This window comes from Bos indicus, chromosome 10 (genome assembly GCF_029378745.1).
Source record: "Bos indicus isolate NIAB-ARS_2022 breed Sahiwal x Tharparkar chromosome 10, NIAB-ARS_B.indTharparkar_mat_pri_1.0, whole genome shotgun sequence".
Classification (NCBI taxonomy): Eukaryota; Metazoa; Chordata; class Mammalia; order Artiodactyla; family Bovidae; genus Bos; species Bos indicus.
The window spans coordinates 21,650,009-21,672,340 of NC_091769.1; the positions used below are offsets into that span (position 1 = coordinate 21,650,009).

A 22,332-nucleotide genomic window follows, 5' to 3' on the forward strand; every position below is an offset into this window, starting at 1 on the left:
CATTCAAAACTGGAGCTACTTCTTGTAGAGAGGAAGGTATGGCAAAGCAAATAGGTGGATAAATGGACGCGCCCGAAAAATTGAAGGGAGTGCTGACCACTGTTTTAACAATATTAGGATAGATAGAAGCCCCACCCAAAAGAAGAGTATCATTAAGAAAAACACATTCATTCATCCAATCAGTAGGCTGGGAAGAAGGTGGATTAGGCAAATGAGCCCAATGAACTTTTTCTGTGCTGGAGGGCCTCAGCTGACAAGCTAACACAGCAAGCATAACCACAGACATTACCATAGGAGTGGCCTCGTATCTCCCCCTTTCTATTAATTCTTCAGCCCGCTGAGCGAGATGTTTTAGCTGGCCCCAAGTTGGTACAGTGCTGGAGGTGATTGTTTAAGTACAATAACTGTGACGAGGTGGGGCAGAATATGGTTGAACTCAATCAGCATGTCTCTCCTGAAGCGCCAGGTGCCTGAAGCGATGTACTAGCAGTGAAGCCTCAGGCAAAGGGTCACTCGCCCTTTGGCGTTTCCTTGGCTCCCTCAGGTCTGGACTCTACGAGCTTCTGGTCTCTCCATCTTTCCTCGGTTCCGGACTCCAGGACCCCAGGGATTTTAGTAACCTCAGGGGTCCAAACAGTAGAAGTGGAATCCTGTGGAAACACAAAAGCATACCCTCTCCCACAAGTTAGCAGTATATCTGGCCTTCTCCATTCTCCTGTAAGGAGGTCTTTCAACTTAACCAGAGGCCAAGTCGTAGCCCCTTCAGGAGTCCAGTGTCTCGTCATTGCAGTCTGCCCCTGTGTGTCCACGTTTAAATGATTAATTACAAACAAAGCATAGTGTAAAACATGATGCGGAGAGGAATATTTAAATTCTCCCTGTCTTAATTTAGCTATCTGACTTTTTAAAGTCTGGTGCACCCTTTCCACTATGGCTTGGCTTTGGGGATTATAAAGTATTCCGGTTGAATGTAGTATGGAAAATTGTTGACAAATCTCTTAAAAGTGGCAGAATTATAAGCTGGGGCATTATCTGTTTTTATCTGTTCGGGGAGTCTTATTTGGGAAAAGCTTTGAAACAAGTGCTGAATTACATCTCTTGTTGCTTCACCTGATCTAGCAGAGGCTATAATAACACGAGAAAAGGTATCCACAGTAACATGCACTAAGGACAGTTTTCCAAAGGCCGCGATATGAGTTACATCCATTTGCCAGAGAGCATTAGGCCTAAGGCCTCTGGGATTTACTCCTAATGGTGGAGATGGATTAAATGTTGGGCAATTTGGACATAACTATTTGTCTAGCTGCTTCCCTAGGGATATGAAATTCATACCTTAAACCAGCTGCATTTTGATGATGAATTTTGTGAGAATTTTTGGCCTTGTCAATCTTTTCATGTAAGTTTAAAGCAATGACTTTAGTTAATGCATCTGCCAAAGCATTTCCTTCATGCAAAGGGCCAGGCAAGCCGGAATGGGCTCTAATATGTCCCACAAAATATTTCTTATCTCTATGCTTAATCTCCTTCTGTAAATCAAATAACAGGGAGAATATAGTAGTCTCATTTTCTAGAATATTAGTAGTCTCAGTATGAGGAAATAACCCTACAGTATATCGGGAGTCAGTCAAAAGATTGAAGGCGTGGTTTCTTAAATGTTGAAAAGCCCAAATAACCGCCCTCAACTCAGCTCTCTGGGCCGATGTCTCTTCAGTTACCTGAACATGGGATTTTCCATCAATAATTGTGACTGCTTAAACATTAGAGGAACCATCTGTGAAAACTAAAATTGCCCTTTCCAAAGGTTGAATAGAAAATTTCTTCGGAAAAAATCACTGGATGTGTTTTCAAAAAATGCAGTAGGGGGCTTGAGGGCAAATGAAACAAAATTTGACCCCTGAAATCTATCAGGGTAACTTGCCAATCATTACTATTTTGTAAAAGAAATTGCAGTTGATCCTTATTGAATGGAATCACTATATTTGCTACTTCTTTTTGAAAAAGTTCCACACTTCTTTTTCTACCTTTTATAATTAATTGTGCTACCAAGCTAGGATAAGATAAAATTATTTTTCTTGGGGTCACTGGTATATGGAGCCATTCCAATGGGCCTTCTTGCCACAAGCATCCTGTAGGTGTATGCTCTGTGGCGAGAATAATTAAATCCCATCCTCTGGTAATATTAATCCTAATTAACTGATCATTTAAAGCCTCATCCACTTTAACAAGAGCCGACTCTGCCTCACTAGTCAACTTTCTCTTAGAACTGGGATTAGGATCACTTTTTAAGCAATCAAACAGAGGCTTTAAATCTGCAGTGGTCAGTTTTAAATGTGGGTGTATCCAATTAATATCTCCTAATAATTTCTGGAAATCATTTAAAGTTAGTAAAGGATTTCTCCGAATGACTCATGGTATGGGTATTTAATACCCTCCCTAAATAAGAAAAAGGATTTACTTGCATCTTATCTGGCACTATCTTTAAACCCCAGCTTTCCAAGGCCTCAATCAATTCAGATAAAATTTGTTGCAACAAGGCTCTATCCTTATGAGCTGCCAAAATATTATCCATATAATGTGTCAAATATAGATCTTTATACTTTGTTCTAGCATTTTGTACAGCTTGGTCTACAAATTTCTGACACAAGGTAGGGCTATTTTTCATTCCCTGAGGCAAAACCATCCATTGAAACCTCCTATAGGGCTGTTTAAAATTAGCTGAAGGGAGACTGAAACCAAACCGTTTATAATCTTGATCAGCCAGGGGAATGGCAAAGAAACAATCCTGTAGATCTGTAACTATCACACTATACTGAAAAGGCACAGCCACTGGGGAAGGGAGGCCCGGCTGGAGGGCCCCCATGTCTTCCTTGGTTGGGTTTATAGCTCTCAAATCTTGTAACAATCTCCATTTTCCTGATTTTTTCTTAATAACAAAAATAGGAGTATTCCAGGGGCTATTAGAAGGCTCTATATGGCCGGCTGCCAGTTGTTCCATAACTAAATCCTCAGCTGCCTGTAACTTTTCAGCTGTTAATGGCCATTGCTCCACCCATACCGAGTCATCAGATTTCCAGGTAATAGGGTCGGCAGCAAGAGCAACAGGCCCTAGGATAAATTTGAATATCCCAGACCTTCTGTATTTTTGTTAAGAACCGTCTCTAATGGAGAAACAATTTCCTGCTGATCTTTACCAAGCCCTTTATCAGGATTATAGCTCATTTTCAGCATTTGATTAGTAACCTTTTCATCTGGGCTATATAAAAGCATTCCCATCTGAGATAGTATATCTCTCCCCCATAAAGAAAAAGGTAGTGAAGGAACCACATATGGACAAAAAGTGCTTTATGCCCCCTTCTCATCTGACCATGTCAAAATTTGTGAGCCCTTAGCAACCGAGGGCACTGACCCTATTCCTACCAGGCCGGCACTGGTCAAGCGTGTCGGCCAGGATGAGGGACAGTCTTTTCCAGCAATGCAAGAGACGTCTGCTCCAGTATCTAACAGCCCTGACATTTTATTTCCTTGAATTAAAAGATCTTTTAAAGGCCTAGAAGCTGTAGTTTCCTGCACCCAAAAAGCTAGATCACTAGATCCAAATCCTCTGGGGCCCCTAGCTTGAGAAGTCAAGGTTTTTCCTGTCTGATAATAAGGTGAAAGCAAAAGCTGTGCTATTCTTTGACCTTAATTAATTTGCACAGTTTTAGTAGGTGGCGAGATCAAAACTTTAATTTCCCCAGTATAATCAGAATCTACCACACTAGGCACCACCGAAGTTCCTTGAAAAGAAAGCAAGCTACGCCCCAGCACAAGTCCTACAATGCCCTCAGGTAGGGGGCCAGCCACTCAACGTCAGGGGTTAATGTTGTTGCTGTTGTTGCGGTGGTGGAACTGAGGTCCAGTCCTGCGCTACCTGGGGTTGATTGGCACAACTTGTTGTCCCTGCTTGGCGGGACATTGCTGGCAAAAATGCCCCATTTGGCCACAAGAGAAACATTTTTTATTTGTAGAATCGTTTCCATTACGATTAATTTTTTTTTTAAGCCTGGGTGAGGCCCCCTGAGGAGGTTTTCTCCAAGGAGCAGGCTCTGTATATTGTGCATGCATCTGCTTTAAAAGCTCCTTTGTTTCAAAAAAAACTCTTTATCTTTCTCAGCCTTAGGTAATACTCTGGGAGGCTTTGGAGGCAAAGTGGGGAACTCCTGGGCCCTGGGAGGCACAAGTGGAGGTGGCGGTAGTCACCTTAAATCAGTTGCGTAGAGGAAGAAGGGGCTCGCCAGGGCACCGGCCGCAGCGTCCTGTAAGCCCTCTCCTTCCTCGGGAGGCAGAGCACAGTCTCCCTCCTTTACTTCATCAATGGCAGAAAACATGATCTGCACAGAAGGTGGAGACCCACCACCGTCCACCACTATAGCCTCCCCCATAGACTATCTTAACAGCCTCATGACGAGGGTCCAGGACATTTCTAATCATATTCCACAGAGCAAAACCATCTACGGGAACCTTTTCTGGCCCATGCAAAGTATAAAACAAATGTAGAAATTTAGACGGTCTTCCTGTGCTTGCTTTAACGCCTCTATGGGCTAACATATGAAATGATATTTCAATAAACATTTGTCTATTCTTAGATGCAGAGAAACCCATTCTTCTAAGACTATACTTTCAGGGATCATTTCTATAGTTCGTTACTAGAGAAGTTTCTCTGATCGTGTAGAGCACCAAGATTAGCAAAGGCCTCAAAAAAAAAAAAAGGAAGAAACCCATTCTTCTAAAGAATATTCTTACTGATTCTATACCCTCCTCACCCTGCCTAAATTGCAAAGGGGTGCCGGCCACCCACAGGTACAGTCCTAACCGTCCCGCGTTACATTCCCAGAATCACTTACTCTTCAGTGTCCCCTGTTCTGGGCGCCACTGGCCGGAGTCCAACTCCAGCAACCAGGGATTCAACCTGAAGAGATGGATGGTGTCGGCGAGAGAAATGAGGCAGCCTCTCAGTTTTCTATGGACTGCCTGTTTATTCCAAGTTTAAGATTCTCTTTTATACTTTTACAAAAACATTAGGCCAGAGGTTTGACATTTTCAGTTCCCCCTCTCCCAGATTTATCATCTCCATAAATCACTGTTGCTCTTCAAACAGAGTTCGTGCTTCAGTGATTCTCTGGGAATCAGCCTTATCTATTATCTGCCTCTTGTAAGTGTCCCATAGTTAACTTGTGATTACATTGTAACTCATGCTACATTCCTCAGTTTACTACTTACCTTCCTAAATCCAGTTTGCCCCTAACATCCTGAGCTCACTCTCTTAAAAAGGCTTCTAGCTATAGTGTCTCTAAAAATTCCTGATTTCTATAAGCTATAGTAAAATATGCTAACTTTACAACATTCCTCAAATCTTTAACTTCTAACTATTTTAATTATTTCTAAGCCCTAAATTCAGTAAACTCCTTTGCCATAAACTTTCTCCTCACAAATAGGCTTCAGATATCAATCCCTCCCATGGCCTCAAGCTACGGCCTATGTGCTCATCCTGGAACACTCTTGTAAAAGTCCTTGAACAAATGTCAGTGATTAACTTTATGAATTATTTTCTGAGCAATGCTGCAGAAGGCTTTGTGCCTTCTCATGCTCCTCTCAAGAACAATAAGCACCTTAATATTCCTTTTCAGTCAACTCAGCCGAGGAGAGGAAAAGACAAGTCAGAATTACAAGGCCTAACTCCTTCATCCCGGGATCTGTGCCTGCGGAATGAGGAGGGGGCTGGGGGCCGTGCCTCCATTTTGTCAGTAATGCCTAACATGGCTCCCGACACATTATGGTCTAATAGAATAGTATGTAGTTTATAATTGATGGAGATAAAGGCTATTTGCTTGTACATAATTTTAAAATCATAACTAAAAAACTATTTTTTTGACCTGTTTAGCACATTTATGACTAACTGTATGCATACCTTTCTCCGCCTCCCCTTAAAAATCACATTTATTTATTCAGAGCATATATGTGTTTATAACGCTCACTTTTTAAGTTGAAATAAAACAGCAGAGAATGTTTCTTATATAGAATTTGAAGTGATAAATGCAAGTATTTGGGATGGCTAGACCTGTGAATTTTTCCTGTTTATAGTATTTGAGGTGATTGGAGAATCTCTTCTGTAGGTTTTTCCTGCAGAGTATAGGATTTTATCATTTTAAAAATGATTGTTTTATTACAAAAAGTAGCATGTATTCTTTAGAAAAATTCTTGAAAAACTAGAAGAAAACAGGTGCTTTTATTTATTTGTTTGGCTGTGCTGCATGGCTTGTGGGATATTATTTCCCTGACCAGGGATCAAACCCCGGCCCCAGCGATGAAAATGCTGAGTCCTAACCACTGGACCACCAGGGAATTCCCTAGGGTTTTTTTTAAATTTGGAGTATAGTTGAATAACAATGCTGTGTTATGTTTCAGGTGCACAGTAGAAAGAATTGGTTATACATATATCCACTCTTTCTTAGATTCTTTTCTCGTAGAAGTGCATTAAACAGGTTTTTAAATCGCCATAAGTCCCACAAACTAAAATAGCAGCAACTGATACTTTGGTGTAGGATTTTCTTTTCTTTGTCTGTAGATAAGTTTAAGAAATCTGCAATATTTAAATTTTTACCTTCCTTCCAAATTTTTTTTTTTTTTTTAATTCTTGAGCATCTGGATAGTGTTTTTGTTGGGGGTTTTTTTAAGATTTTTTTTTTTTTTGAGTAGTTTTAGGTTCACAGCAAAATTGCTAGGTACAGAAATTTCTCATGTGCCCTCTACTCCTCCCACCTATGTATAGCCTCTCTTATCAACATTGCACACCAGAGTGGTATACTTCTTACAGTGTGTGAATATTCACTGACACATCATAATCACTGAAGTCTGTAACTCGCTTTAGGGTTCACTTTTGATGTACTTTCTGTGGGTTTGGACAAATGTATAATGACACGTATCCATCATTAGAGTGTCATACCAGGGTGTTTTCACTGCCCTAAAACTCTTCTGTGCTCTACCTGTTTATCCCTCCCTCTACCTTCTGCCTTTTTTAAAATTTCTTGTTAAACTACAATAAATCAGCTTCTTTCTCCTATGTATGCAAAAAAGTCTTTTTTCTCTAACCTAGATATGAAATGTTTTATATATTCAGAGATCCTGTTAATCAAGTGATCATAGAATAAAGTTTTATAAAGTATATGCAGTCTTCTAGTTCATTTTGTAAGTTTCTTTTAGTTACAGAAGCCCAGACTAGTTCACTTTAGATTGCTGAAATATAGAAATAAGAGAAAACTTCCCTTTTCTCACACCATTTGCCATTATTTGCACTAGTTTAAATACTGTTAGTGTAGAACAGGTGTTTGTGCATCATTTAAACCTTTTGTACTGTATTGTACCTATTTGGAATGTAATTATCTTTAGGCTATTTTCTAAACTGTTCCTCATCAATAAATGCATTTCTACTCCGTGTAATATTTTAATACTGGTAGGAAACATAGAGATCTTCCAGCCCCTCAGTTCCATTTTCTGTCAAGACACTGAGACCCAAATTATTTAAGTGATTTACATGGAACGTAAGTGAACATTTTTTCCAGTTTTACTTGGAGTTATTAATTGGAATGACCTACATTGGTGATTTACAAGCTTTCTTTTAATAGTAGAACTTGTTTTTCTTTAATCTTACCTTGAGTTCCATATATAAAACATAATTGAGAGGCCTGTTTCCAGAGCCCTGTCCAGTTGGCTTGAAGAAGTTTTTAGGAACCTTAGGGCCCTGAAAATCATTTCTCTTAAGTAATCATGAGATTATTGTTTTACAAACCAGTGTGTTAATCATGAGGTTTTGGGCAAAAGTAGTGGCAATAGGCTGTCCAAAAAAATCAAATGAACACAATGAAGTCTTTAGCTTTGATTCAGTGACAAAACATTTAACAGAAATAAATGTACTTTGTGATAGACAATTTGAAGCCACTGGTAGTTATTTTACATTTGTTTGAATTACTTGTAATATGTGAATTGGCTTTGAGATAGTAAAACATTCCAGATGTGCATAGCAGGAATTATCAACATGTCCTGACCTTTTAGGGCTTCATATGGTCTTTTCTTCTACATAGAGATCGGGGAAATTAATATAGGTGTGTGTTGACCAGCTCATATGCTTTGATTGATTGAATTTTAGAAAGCAGTATTGTATGAATGTTCGTGTTTTTAAGTCTGACTTGATTTTCTTTCATTTGATAGGAAAAAGCACCTCTGTTTCTGAAGAGAAAGGTGAATCTGATGATGAGAAACCAAGGAAAGGAGAAAGACGATCATCCAGAGTCAGACAGGTAACTCTGTTGTCTCTGAAAGCATCCTTCACTTCTTTGCGAAATGCTTTGGATATCTCCTCCTCCTCTTTTTCCTCAACTTATTTTCAGAGTTGATTTTTTCTAGTTTTCTGTATAGTCACCTTCTTTGCTTAACATTTTTCTCATTTTGTGTTTTCTAATTTATATCTACTTTGGCCTTCAGATTTCTAAATGAATATATAAAAATTAAAACTTAATTGTAAAAGTTAGCAGGCTGATCTGTATTTGGAAGGCAGCATATTATTAGAAAACAGACAATTCATTATTTAAAACCTTAAAGCTGTATGATTTGGTGTTAAGTGAACAGAATACAAAAGTATATGAATGGTTAATTACGACCTTGGAAAAATAAATAATGGGGACAAATTAAATATATCCAAAAAATCAAAATAATCACATTTACTGAAAATAGGTCAGGCCCGCCTCCCCACACTTTCTAGATGTTCACTTCGTATTTATTTTAAAGCTTGAAATTAGCAGATGAAGTACTAGCAGTTTCATTATTGTATTTGTTTTGATTCCCATGAAGTCCATGTTAAGTCACACATGTCTGTTGTCATTCTGTGTTGCTGAAAGCATATATCATCGAGTTTCTCCATCATGTGTATCCTGTGAGATACTTTTTCTCTTCTGTTGACAGTGAGCAAATATACCTTGAACTGTTGAATATCTTTTCTTTCAGGCAAGAGCAGCTAAACTCTCCGAGTGTAGCCAGGCTGCAGAGGAGGAAGAGGATCAAGAAACACCTTCTAGAAATCTGAGGGTCAGAGCAGATCGAAATTTGAAAACAGAGGAGGAAGAAGAAGAGGAGGAGGAAGAGGAAGAAGAGGAGGAAGAGGAAGATGATGATGATGAGGGACAAAAATCTAGAGATGCACCAGTCCTGAAACAGTTTAAGGAAGAGGGAGAAGAGATACCCATAGTAAAAGTGGAGGAGGTGACAGATGAGAGACCCCAAACTATAAGATCCCAGGAACAGGAGGGGTTAGAGAGAGGAGGGAGAGTTACAAGGTCCCAGGAAGAGGCCCGAAGAAGTCATCTAGCCAGACATCAGCAGGAGAAAGAGATGAAAACAGCTTCTCTTGAAGAAGAAAGAGAAATAAAATCTTCAAAAGGCTTGGAGGAAAAATCCAAGTCTCCTTCCCCTCCTCAATTGACTGAAGATGTGGCGAAGGCCCCGGTTGTGCTACAACCAGAACTAACTGCCAGTGAGGAGGAGACTCCCCCACCTTTACTTACCAAGGAAGCATCTTCTCCACCACCTAATACACAGCTCCAGAGTGAAGAAGAAATAGAGCCCATGGAAGGCCCGGCCCCTCCTGTCCTTATTCAGTTATCTCCTCCTAATGCAGATGCTGAGGCCAGGGAGCTATTACTATCTCAGCATACTGTGCAGTTGGTGGGAAGTTTGTCTCCTTTGTCAGGTCCTGCAGACACCAAAGTTGAATCTCCAGTAGAGAAAGTGCCAGAGGAGAGTGTCCTGCCTCTAGTTCAGAAAAGCGCACAAGCTGAATCCTCAGCCCAGAAAGGTCTTGAAACTGAATCAGAAAAATCCACTCAACCACTCCCTCTAAAAATTGAGGAATTCACGCTGGCCAAAGGGATCACTGAGGAATCTTTGGAACAGAAAGAAGGCAGGAGGGCTTCTCATGCCCTTCTTCCAAGCCACAGATTGAAACAGTCAGCTGACTCCTCCTCTAGCCGATCCTCCTCATCTTCATCCTCCAGTTCTAGGTCAAGATCTCGCTCTCCTGACAGTTCAGGCTCTCAGTCTCACTCACCTCCAAGATCCAAGCAGAGAGATGGATCTGGGGTACGTGCTCATGCCAACCCTCATGATAGATCCAAGGTGGGCTCCAGATCAACATCAGAGTCCAGGTCACGTTCCCGTTCTCGTTCCCGGTCAGCATCAAGCAACAGCAGAAAAGTAAGTGTGGGAGATGTTCTGTCTGTACTGCACTGTTTTCAACCCCTACAGAGCTTATGATTTCCAGCAGGAATAGAAAAAGGTTCCTTTAGTCCCCAGTTCAGTGATTACTTTTCATTTTGCAGTCTCGTTTTCAATTCACTGGTTCTTTTTCAGTTTGATTCCTATTGATTGTAAAGAAAGGTCAAGCCATCTACCCATTTCCTCCACTAGGCTATGAACTTCTTGAGGGTATGGTCATACCTTTTTATGTGTATATCCCAGTACCTTGCACCTAACTTGGAGTTAATAAATTTTTGGATAATCTAGGAAATAGGGAAATCACTAAGTCAAATCTAGGGATAAAAAGATCTGAAGTATTAAGTTGGAAAACTCAGTGATCTACTGAATACATACCAAATAAAATAATTTGGCTAATGTGTTTCATTTCTTTAGTCTTTGAGCCCTGGAGTCTCTAGGGACAGCAGCACCAGCTACACTGAAACCAAAGATCCCTCTTCTGGTCAGGAGGTTGCAGCTCCACCATTGCCACAACTGCAGGTCCTTGAGCCAAAGGAGAGGACTTCCACCCCATCCTCTGTCCAAGTGAGGCTTGTGAGCCAACCTGAGCCAGCTGCAAAGCATGTGACCCAGAGGTTACAGCCTGATCGGGTAGGGTATTATGCCCCCTCCCTAAAGGAAAACAGGATTAGGCATGATTTTCCCTTCTGTCTTAGCTAAAAAACTGAAAATGCAGTCTGGATAAAGCTCAGTAGAAATGTAGAAGGGGATACCTGTTAGATTCTCCTTTATTTCCCAATTCCTGGTTAATGGAAGTTCTCCATGAGGCTGAGCATCAGGGTTCTCATCTTCAGCGCTCTTGGGATCAGTTCTTCTTCCTGCCCAAAAGGAAGCCTCTTCTCAGTTCTCTCAAGAATTCTAATAAAATGTTTCCTACCATAGAAATTCTGTAAGCAGTATTCCATTCCACTTTTTAAAATTAAATAAATAATAGGGCCGTGTCTGGAGCTGGTACTATATATGTCGTACTCTGCCTTTTATCAGCTCCATGTTAAAGAAGAGGAATCAAGCAGACTTAAGTACGTTGGCTATGTTTGTTTTGGTGTGTTTGTCCTGACAGGGGAGCCCAAAGAAGTGTGAAGCTGAAGAGGCAGAGCCACCGGCTGCCACACAGCCCCAAACCTCAGAGACTCCGACCTCTCACCTACCAGAATCAGAAAGGATTCATCACACTGTGTAAGTGATACCTCTCAGTTGGGATATAACTCGATTTGTAGGATAGTTCTTGGCTCCCTGGGGTTTTTTGGCTAAATCTTCGTTGCGTTATAAAACACAAAGGCAGAGCTGTATCTGGTCTAAGGCTAGACTTCAGTTATACTATCTTGATAGCTGCCACCAGAACTCAATGTAGTCTGAAAAGCAGTGGTGGGAGTAAAAGGAAACCCATTTTCTGGGATCATCTGACCAAAACAGTCAATTCCTTTAAGGAGGAAGCAGAAATTGATTCAGGTATTTTAACTCACATTTGCCAGCTGCTTGTGAGCCTGGGAACACAGTTTAATAAAGGATGTTGAGGATCTAAAAAAAAACAAGGGTGCTGTTTTTTAGTTTTTGTGTTTTCTCTGGTTATTAGCTACAATTTTATTAGCCACAGTCTACCCTAGTTACTTCTCACAGTATACAGTACAGCAAAATATGAAGTCCATATCAAGTCAGAAGCTTCTCTCTTCTGAGACCCTTGGATTGATTTTACCATTTATGCAATTAATGTGAATTTTTTATTCCTTACAAATCTAGCTTTAGAATATACTCTTATATGAAATTAGTAATTGAAAATTGTCATTCATTTGTTGAGTGTATGTATTACAAATTAAGATGCCATTGAACCAGAATTCTTGGCTTTGAAGTCTCATGGGAAATGACAAAGCATTGTGGAAATAAGATTGCTTACCTTTTCAATGTCAGAAAATGTCTTGAGTAGACAGTTGGCCTAACTTTGTTCCATGATTGCTTTGATAGCATTAACACTAATACTAGCAATATGATTTTCATTTTTATGTATATGTCTAGTAATGTAAATTCTTAGAACTTCAGACTACCTTTTGCCTTTGATTTTGGAGGGTGGTGGGCAATGACATGATTGATTTATTATCTCTTTTTTTTTTTGAGACTTTTAACAATAGTTATGTAATCATTGGACTTCCCTGGTGGCTCAGACGGTAAAGCGTCTGTCTACAATGTGAGAGACGTGGGTTCAATCCCTGGGTTGGGAAGATTCCCTGGAGAAGGAAATGGCAACCCACTCCAGTACTCTTGCCTTGAAAATCCCATGGACAGAGGAGCTTGGTGCAGGCTACTGTCCATGGGGTTGCAAAGGGTCGGGCATGACTGAGCAACTTCACTTTCACTTTCATGTAATCATTATATAGCTTTTGCCTTAGGATATACCCTCGATACTGCCTATACTAATATTGTTGTCTCTGCTGCCATCTTGTGGCCATTACATTTTTGGTTTGAAAGCTAAAAGTTCACTCTATTGCCTTTGAAAAAAGTTTTTGTTTTTCCCTTTTGGAATTGGTACATTATCCTTTGGAAAGGGGTTTTTCTTCTAGGACCTTAAAGTGAAAACCCAGCGAATTCTGAACGTGTTCAGGATTTCCCAGCTACACCATCGATGAGGAAATGGGGTGACACCTTCCCTTTTCTATCTATCAATCAGAGATAATACCTGCCTTTCCCTCCTCCATCCCATGGAAGTACAATATGTCTTTTCTGTAATGGCAGTTTCAAAGTATGTATTGAAAACCTGCTACTAATTGGGTCTGAGGAACTGCTTCCTGTGCACCATGAGAAGCAAGTGATTTTATGAAAGGCTTCTTGCTTACCATAAAGTCCTATAGGTCTCTGAGATCCTGGCAACAGAGTGGCACTGTATGCTGTTTTAAAGCACCTTATTTCTGGATTTTTGCATGTAGGTCCAGGGCAAATGAACCTTGGAGTCTCATACAGAGTTTTTCTTCTCAGGTAAAGGGGGCTTTGACCTGTATTTTAAGACTGAGGTCATCTAGTCCCATTGATTCTGGCAAGGAGATAGCAAATGGCACCTGGGGCAAATCCTGAGATTGCCCATTATTGCCCAGGCAGATTTCCGTGGAGCAGCCCATAGATTAGGAATGCAGTCTCAGCTCAAGAGTGGCTCATACACATCCCTGGTTACCTGCTTTCCTTCTGTCTGCCTTTCAGATGGTCTATTTGGCAGCCTAACAGAATTACATGCCCAAAACCTATAGGATATTCTGGCACTGGATTTGGTAAATGAGTCTTTGAGAAGTTTGGCTACATTTCTGGAGGCCCTGCTAAATTGATTCACAACACTCCTCCTGGTCTTTCACCCCTCTTGAGTGCTGGTGTTTAGCCTGGTAATCTCTGGAGCCTGGCCAATTTTAAAAGTGAGATGAAACAACAGTGAGTGCTAAATGAAAAAGACCATTTGTGGCTCAACCTTGGTTTTCCTCTCTGCCTCAACAAGAAGTCACATGACTTTTAAAAAATAGAGCTAGGGCCCATTGATTCAGTAAAGTGTTAAAAAAAAATTAGACTTCAAGGATCTCTCACCACTTGGAAGAGATGACCTAAATTTTTTTTTTGCTGTGGTTGGTTAAATCCATTGTGATTCTGATTGTTCCCTGAGGGATTCTAGATTTATGAGGTAAGGTATCTTTTTCATTTCTTGGGGCAGGAATTTGTGAGCCCTCAGTCCTGTTTAATTTGAGCCCTGTTCCAAAATCCGGCCCTGCCTGCTATAGATAGAACAAAAATTTACTCATACACAGGAAAAAAGGGTACTCTCTTTTTTACATTAAAAAAAAGGGGGGGAGAGGAAAAAAGGAAAGGGAAAGGAAAAACTTTGTGTGGACAACTGTATCATCCAGTAGTAGTTAATTCAAACCCCAATTTTTCTAAATAAAACCTTCCTGTATATACAAACCTTGCAGGCAGTAGAATTGTTGGGTCCTTGACACTGTGTTTAGTTGTCCTTTTGCCTGAATAGCAGGAAGGAAATGGTCCTTTAAACCAATATGACAGTGTAATTGATAGGGGACCTACAGTGCCAGTATGCCTAATGATGCATAATTTTTAAAAAGTAGAATTTATTGTTATCAATAGAGTTCACTCACTGAGAAGTTGGTATCTAAGGACATATCCTCTTAAACCATACTCTCCTTGGTTATCTTGGAACTAGTATGCTCCTGAGGGTATGCTGTATTTAAATCTTACTACCAAAGGTAGTCAAATCCCACTATTATTTAAATTTCATATCAGTCCTCAGCTCTTTGTGAATTTTCTACAATAAAGTTCAAACATAAATGTCTATAGAAATTTCCCTTTTCCATTAGTTTCTTTGAATCTCATTCATATTCGGATACAAACTCTAATGTGATGTTATTAGCCCTCAACTAGTTCTGTCCTTTTCTTCTGGGCTGCAAATGCTTTGTTTGCTGTTTAATTATGGGTAGGTATCACCCTGGTGGCTCACTGGTAAAGAATCTGCCTGCCAGTGCAAGAGACAGGTTCCATCTCTGGGTCGGGAAAGATAACCCTGGAGAAGGAAATGGCAACCCTCTCCAGTATTCTTGCCTGAGAAATCCCATGGATAGAGGAGCCCGGCGGACTCCAGTTCATGGGGTACAAAAGACTCGAACGTGCCGTACTGACTAACAACAACATCACCCACCCCCAATCCCCATGCAGTTTCACTTTCTTTTCAAAGGTATCAGAAACATTTGTGCAAGAACTTAAATAGTGGAAAAGGAGATACCTTTTGTCTAAAAGGGACTACCAAGAAATGCTGCGTGGGGCTCTGACACATAGCTAAGAAGACTTTGGGACTAGTCCTGCAAGTAGATTGAGTCCCCTTTTTGGGGACAGTTTCGAAGTTTCCTCTTAGAAAAGTTTTGGTAATTCTTAGATCCCGTAGGTTTGATCATGAGGGAATAGATGGCACAAACCCATATCTCATGAAGGCCAAGGATAGCATCATAAAATTCTTATGCTTGAAAAAAATGACGAATTGCTATTAAAATTCTTCCTCCAAGAAAGCCACTTTTGGAGAGGCGTATTGGAAGCTGAAAGTATTTTAGGACAATTGATGGACAGGGAACATGTATTTGAGGATGTTTGAAGGTGATGTTTCTCTGTAGCGTAATGGTCTTTGTGGGAATTCTGTCTAAAAATATTAGGAAAACTTCTAATGCAGCAATCATTTATTAAAGTATCTTACTTGGACCCACAATGACAACCTAGTTTAGAAATATTTACTGAACATTTCTTTGTGTTAGGCTCCAGGCTAGGTGTCCCTGACCTTGAGGAACTCTGCAGGGTAAGGGGCAAGTAACCAGAGGGCACTAGACAGTGGGAGGGCATTAGTGGAACCCAGCAAACCAGTTATTGCCTTTACATCATAGAAAGAGCAGTCTACACTTAGAGGACACTCTTTTAAAAGCTCCATAGGTAGTCTCAGATGAGATAATGGCCTGTTAAACATACATGTGTTTTACGCATATCCTTGCCTTGACTTGGGGTGTCTTCCAAACCAGGTTCCTAAGAGCAAATCCTTATCACACTATTAGATGAGATAGATATTGTTATTACCCCAACTTTACAGATAAAGAAACTGATACACAGAGAGGATCAGAAACTCGCTCAGTATCACTTGTGTGCTCCTTGTGTGAGGTGGAGCTGGGGCCTGGATTGAGCCCTAGGCCATTGACTCTAGACTCTCAATCTTACTGAGCAGACAGGGACCGCTAAGGGAAAAGGAACTGTGTGATGTTAAATGCGACTGCTCTAGCATGCAGTTGGTGTGTACATTTAAGATTTTAAGCAGCAGGGAGGAAATTTCAGTCCTAGCTAAAAGCTCTGGTATCACGAATGAGATAATATTAAGCTTTTGGTTAAGAATCCAGAAGTTTGTTCTAATGTTAAACCTTTACTGCGACTAGGCTACGAAAGGAGCACTTTTGTAGTCAACAGATGAGCATTTTGAGCATCTACTGAGTGCTGTTTTGAATGGGTAGAGACAGCTTCACATTTTACATTAGTTCGGAGATGCCCATAATTAATCATTTCTGTTAAGTTCCCAATCACTTTTTGCCCAACAGATCTGCACACACACCCCCACCCCACCCCGTTCCCAGTAACAGTCCTCTCACTTCCCTTATGTACTCCGGAGCCCTCACTTGGGAGCCCTTGCTCCAAAACGCGGCCTTCATGCTTTAGGCAAGGTCCCCTTGCCCTGCTTATCCTTTTCTTTTTGGCTCCTGCAGACCCTGGGGCAGGGCGACCTTATTAAAGACTCTGTGAAACAAAGTTGTCTGTCTTCTCTTTAGAGATACCTCTCCCCTCCTCTACTGGTAATTCAGAAAGCACCTCTGCTTATCCTTTCCTTTCATCTCCTGAAGTAGTAACACGTGGTCATTGCTGCCGTAAGCGGCCAGTTACTATATAGTGATTAGATAGTGCCAAATCTTATCCTGCCTTCCCACCTTGAGCCTGCTGATCAGTTTTCAATGTTCCATGCCTGGCTTCTGGGATAGAGGAACATGGACACCTAAAAAATTGCTCATGACCCTCCCCCCTGTCTCTATTCAACTTTGGCCTTGTTATCTTCCTTCTTACCATTTTTTCACTTCCAGTTCTGCTGTTTCCTTTCTTTCTATTCTCTGGAATCTTCCAAGCAAACAGCTGTAACTTTGTCCTCTCCACCCAGCCCTCTCCCCCGCCCCCGGGAAGACAAGGAGAGAGCACCCTTCCCCTTTGGGGTTAGGCCTCGTTAGCTGCTGTAACCTGAGAAAAGAAGGGAAAGGGCCAGGCCTATCGAGCCAGCAGTGAGCTCGGAGTAGCTTGCCAGAGGATAAGAACCTTGCTCACTCAGCGCCCTCCCTCTCTCCTTTCCCCTCCCCTGCTGCAGCAGGGCCCTCCCCCATCCGCACACACGGGCTGCTGGGTAAGTGGCAAGATGGCTCCCCTGCATGTCTCCGGCTGATCGCCACCGCTCCGCCAGTACAATAGAGCCAGCCACTACCAGCAGCCTGGCCCTCCTCCTCCTCCTCCTCCAGAGAGACCAATCCAGCCGAATTCGGGGTTTGCCGTGAGGACTTAACGCTTATCTCTTAAAATCCAGATCTATTTTAGCCTCCCCTCACCACCACCACCTCTCCTTCCATTTACCATTTTTTGGATCCCTAGTTGCTGCATCTCGATTTTCTCTCTCTGGATCGGGTGGCCGGGGAGGAGGTGGTGGGATCTTGGGACAAGGAAGGTGTTTTGTTTTGTTTTTTTAAATTTTTTAGGATTTTTTTGTTTGGTTTTTGTTATTTCTTCCATTCCAGAAAGGGATAAACAGCACTTCCAGGGGGAGAAAAAAAATCATGTTATCAGAAAGCAAAGAAGGGTGAGAGCTTCACATTTCCATGTATCCTTTTTCCCTACCGCTCTAGCCCCCCTCATCTCCCTTCTCTTTCCCATGGCTTTCATTCCGTCTTTGGTTTTGGTTTGTTTTCAGTCATTCTGCTTTCCCCCTTTGTCCTTCCTGCCTGATTTCTAATTGGCCTCACTTGCCCTCTCTGTGTGGGAAATAGGTATTTTTTGGATGAGCCTTTTCTTTAGATTCAGGCAGTTGAATCTCGTGTTTCTGTGGGAGCCTATAAGCTGGGGGCACAGTTCCGATTTTCTCTCCCCCCCCCCCCCCCCACCCTTCCCGTGCATCCCTCCCATGCTCTGGGGAGGCTGTTCTGACCTCTGAGTGTCAGGCAGCCTGTCGAGAATGCCGAATTTTCGGTGCTGGTTATCAGCCTGTGGAGGCTTGGCTTCCCCTCTCTTGAGACTTAGAGAGGGGACCCTGTTCATCTTGATTTGTTCCCCGCCCTCCCCTCCCCACCTCGGTGTTTGGGTGGTAGTGGGGGTGAGATTAGAGATACAAGTTAGGGATGAAGACAGAAAAAAGAAGTTGGGAAGCTAGTTTATCTGAAGTGAACTCTGAGATTCATTGCCTGCAGTGGGACTCTACTTGTGTGATTCGGAGGGGTGGGGGAGTGGGTTCAGTGTTGTGGAGGGGCACCGGCGGGTGGGATGCGTGGTGTGGGGGAGGGTGTGTCCTGACTGGGAGGCCTGCTCTCTTTATCTCTTGGAAGTTGGAATAAGGGAGTGGGAGAAACTGGGCGAAAGCTGAATGTAAGAACAATTCCTACACCTCTGAGCAGGTAAAAGTGGCCTGGTTCTTCTCTGAGCTTTCATACTTTGGCAGTGTTAATTTTTCCTTTTGGATTAGAGTCCTTGAAGCTTGAACCCTCACCAGCCCTACTCTCCCTACAGCCCGCACCCCACCATTTCTCCATTCCTGGTGTCTCCAGATCTGTAGGTCATTAGGCTTTTACCCTAAGCAGTTGATTAAACAACAAGGTTGGGGTCATTTGCCACAGCCTTGGCTGCTCTTTCTCATCTTTTTAGGACTTGGGCTTCCCTTAGTTTCTCATGCAGTTTGGTTAAATAAGAGTGCCCGTGACCATGGGCTGGGGAGGCCCTGGGGTTGTGGGCAAATAACAGTCACTTTTGAGGGACTTTTCAGAGAGGGATGTTTCTCCTCTTCATATAAGAAGAGTACTCTGGTGAACTACCTAAGAGCATTGGAGTCCTGACCTTACACATCACAGCTTTATCCCATCTGGGCAGTGGGAGGACGTGGTTGGTGTGATCTGTGCTCTTTCCCCTAGGGAAAAGGTTGTCTGCATTTCCTGTGGGGGCAAGGTCTCTAGTTTGATCTGAAAAGCAGCCCTCCCAATCCCACCCAAGTATTGAGGCATGGAGGTTTCCTTGACCCAAAACCTAACATCTTGTTCTCTCTTCCCCTTGGTTCTTTCCTGCCCCCCAACCTATCCCCATACTGACAGTGAGGAGAAGGAGGAAGTGACCATGGACACAAGTGAAAACAGACCTGAAAATGAGGTTCCAGAGCCCCCCATGCCTATTGCAGACCAAGTCAGCAATGATGATCGCCCAGAGGGCAATGCTGAGGATGAGGAGAAGAAAGAGGTAAATATCCAAGCCACCTACTGGGGTGGGTGGGCAGGAGTGGATGTAGGGGAAAGAGTAGAACACTCCAGTGATCCCTCTTCCACAGTGGGATAGTTTAAAAAAGGGACTAGGCAAAGATTTGGATCAGGACAGGGCCAAGGGAGAATTCGCTGGTTTAGCCAGGGAGACCCCGTGTGATGGGACAGGGCTCCTTCATCCCCCTTTCCTTGTTGGGGAAGTAGTGCAGTTGGGGAAGTTTGTTACCACCCAGAAAGTCAGTTAATGGCCCTTTATCCAAGACCCAGGTTTAGCTTTCCCTGCTGCCTTCTCTAGCTTCTCCCTGTGGTAGCCCCCTAGCTTTCCCTCCTTTTTAAAAGCATGTTGGGGCTCAGCGCCATCTAGTGGGCTTTGGTGGATCTCCGCTGAGCACCATGCTGAGGAATTTTTGTTGCTGATCTGCCCCCAAGTGGTCTTGTTGCAAGATGAAGCTACTTAGAAGCCAGCTCCTGGGGTGATCCCAGAGGCCCCTTGGCTATTTTTGTGACGCCTCAACTTACTTTTTGGGCATATATGTTATCTTGTGTCCTGCACCCAATTCAGGGGGCTCCTCCCATCAGAGCCAGCGAAGTCTTCTTGGCTCTTAAAGTAATTAGAGAAAGAATTAGCTGGGTTTGGGACGAGAGTAACAGGGTGGGAGGGACTGTTGTGTGTGTAGCCTTTCTTTGGTGTGTGTTGCGGGGGTGGGGGCCGGTGAAAGTGATTTGATGTGCAGAATATTATTTATTACAAGGTCCTTCTTCCCCGTAAAACTTTGTCCAAGTACCTCATGTACGGTAATCCGCCCGTAAAATATAACCCTGCCCAACTGGCCAATCGCTGATGCCGCCTCTTCCTCTGGACCCAACCGCTGCTACTGAGCTGCCCAGTCAGAGCCGAGTCTGCTATCCAGGTGTCTTGGCCAGAGGGGGGCATGTGTATGGGATCCTGTGATGGGCCCCCTTTTGCCTCCCTGCCTTGGCTTACATCAGGGGGCCAAGAAGAGCACTGTTCTGGAGAGACTTGTATTAAGAAAGCAAAAAGCATTTGGAAAGGGGTGGACTTGCATCATCTCCCTCTTTGGGACACCCCAAGAAGAGCTTGTGTCAGTGCTGGGGCGCCTGCCCACACACCCTTGCCCTTTTGAGGACTGTGGGTTGCCTTGTTTGCTGCAGACTGTTGGGATCCCCAACTAGGGCACCAAGACCTCCTAAAGAGTCAATGTTTGTGATCACAGTGCCAGCTGTAAAATACCAAGTGGGGCTCTCGGCTTAAGCTGTGACGACTAGGAACCCTGCAGAGAAGTCTAGGGTCTGAGCCCAGGGATTTAATGCTGATGACAGCCCAGCCATGTATCATCATTTGCTCATCAGATGGACTTTCCTTTGGTCCCTGTTGTCCATGGTGAAGGGCAGCATGTTGGTTGCTCCAACTTCTCCTCCATCCCTGGAGGCAGGGGCTCATCCATCCACCTGACTGGAACCACTGTCTCAGCTGGAGTCCCTGAGGAGATGCCACACACCACTCAGAAGAAAAGTATTCTGACCTTGCTGCTGAATGTGTGCCAGGTCCTGGGGCTATCCACCTACTACCCCCAGGCTGCCTTCAACAGAGGCTTCATGAACCCACTCGGTGAGAGGACCCCCTCCCCAGTTACAGGCAGAGGAGAAAGGGACTCTGAAGTCATCACCTGGATTCCAAGCACTGGGTGGTGGTGTTGCTGCAGCTTGCCACTGGTGGACATAGGGTCCTGCCTGCCTCTCACGATAAAAGGCCAGGACCATTCCTGCTACTCACAGGCCATCTCATCAGGGACTACAGGATGATGCCCCTGCAGGGCCAGAACTGATGTCTCTGCCCCTGTTCCCCCGGTACCCCTCGCTGAGCCTGGCCACCGCCAGTGAACTGTCTTGACATCATGGAAACTGGGCAGCGTCCCCCCACACGTTTCCCTCCCGCCCCCGTGCGCCCCTGGGAGGACTCTGGCAGTGCCGTGCCGACCACCACGCCGTGCGCCCACCTTTTTTGCCAACCCAACCCCCCACCAATTGCACAGCGCCTAGCAGGGAGGGCTCATTCTGATTGGACCGGCGGTTGACTAGATACAGTACACAGTGAGGTGCGATTGGCTGAACTGAAGATCCCAGGTGTGAGATGGTACCTGGAACATTTGTCATATTCCTAGTTTATTTTCCTCTTTATTTTCTTCTTTCTCCTCTTTTTTTAATCTTTTATTTTGATTTTTTTTCTTTATCTTTATTCTGATTTCTTTATTGGATTTATTTATTTGGTTCATGTTCTACCTGTTTTAATTAAGACTTTTTTTTTTTCTCACTAACTTACCCATCAAGAGCGGCCTGGCTAGGGGTCAGGCTGGCCCTTAAAGGAGACCAAGGAGACTTGGTTAGACAACACAAACGGGGCTGGGGGGCGGATGGGGGAAAGGGATTTCATCCAGAGGGCTCCTGCCCTACCCTTTAGAAGGGTGGTAGGTCTTAGTTTTTCCAGAAATAAGCACTTAAATCTGAAAATGCTCTATTCCCCTTTTTGCTCTCTCTTCCTCTTTTTGCTCTGTCCACAGTCTTCAACTGAGTGTTTGGGGGCAGAAACTTGCTGAAAAGCAAGTTGGAAAGTTTCTGGTCATTGATAGAGCCCCTAAGGCATAAGCCCTGTTTGGAGACAACGTAGTAGGGCTCTGCTAGAGCTTAGTACAGTGGTCAGAAAGTCTGAAACTCTTCCTGGGTACTGTCTGCCCTTCATAAAATCTTGTCTTTACCAAAGACACCTTTATATTCTTTGTGCCGGCACTTGGCTTGAGAGGCTCCTCTCCAGTGAGGCTGGTGCCGCCCTTTTCCACAGTGCGGCAGTGACCCAGGCAGCTCTAAGTCTGCTGTCCAAGCTGCTCGGATCTGCTGTCAGTGGATGCAGGCTGGGCACTGAGTG

General features: G+C 43.2%; 1 protein-coding gene, 1 long non-coding RNA gene and 1 pseudogene across 10 annotated transcripts in view; 2 read left to right on the forward strand and 1 right to left on the reverse strand.

The window, feature by feature from the left end:
- Nucleotides 1–22,332, forward strand: part of ACIN1 (apoptotic chromatin condensation inducer 1) — a 38,478-nt gene that overhangs the window by 10,257 nt on the left and 5,889 nt on the right. For 6 of the 9 annotated variants that reach the window (XM_019968342.2, XM_019968344.2, XM_019968343.2 and 3 more), the window contains 5 exons: nt 8,245–8,333; nt 9,037–10,281; nt 10,717–10,932; nt 11,402–11,517; nt 19,230–19,371. In XM_019968342.2, the coding sequence (XP_019823901.2) occupies nt 8,245–8,333; nt 9,037–10,281; nt 10,717–10,932; nt 11,402–11,517; nt 19,230–19,371 (1,808 nt within the window). The other 3 variants (XM_019968347.2, XM_019968348.2, XM_019968349.2) reach the window with 3 other exon arrangements.
- On the forward strand, nt 4,648–4,732 carry LOC139185527 (small nucleolar RNA U3; annotated as a pseudogene).
- LOC109564808 (uncharacterized) lies at nt 9,679–17,085 on the reverse strand. The gene is made up of 2 exons (XR_011568758.1): nt 16,960–17,085; nt 9,679–11,159 (listed from the first exon to the last, which is right to left on the reverse strand). It is a non-coding gene; the product is annotated as an uncharacterized lncRNA (long non-coding RNA).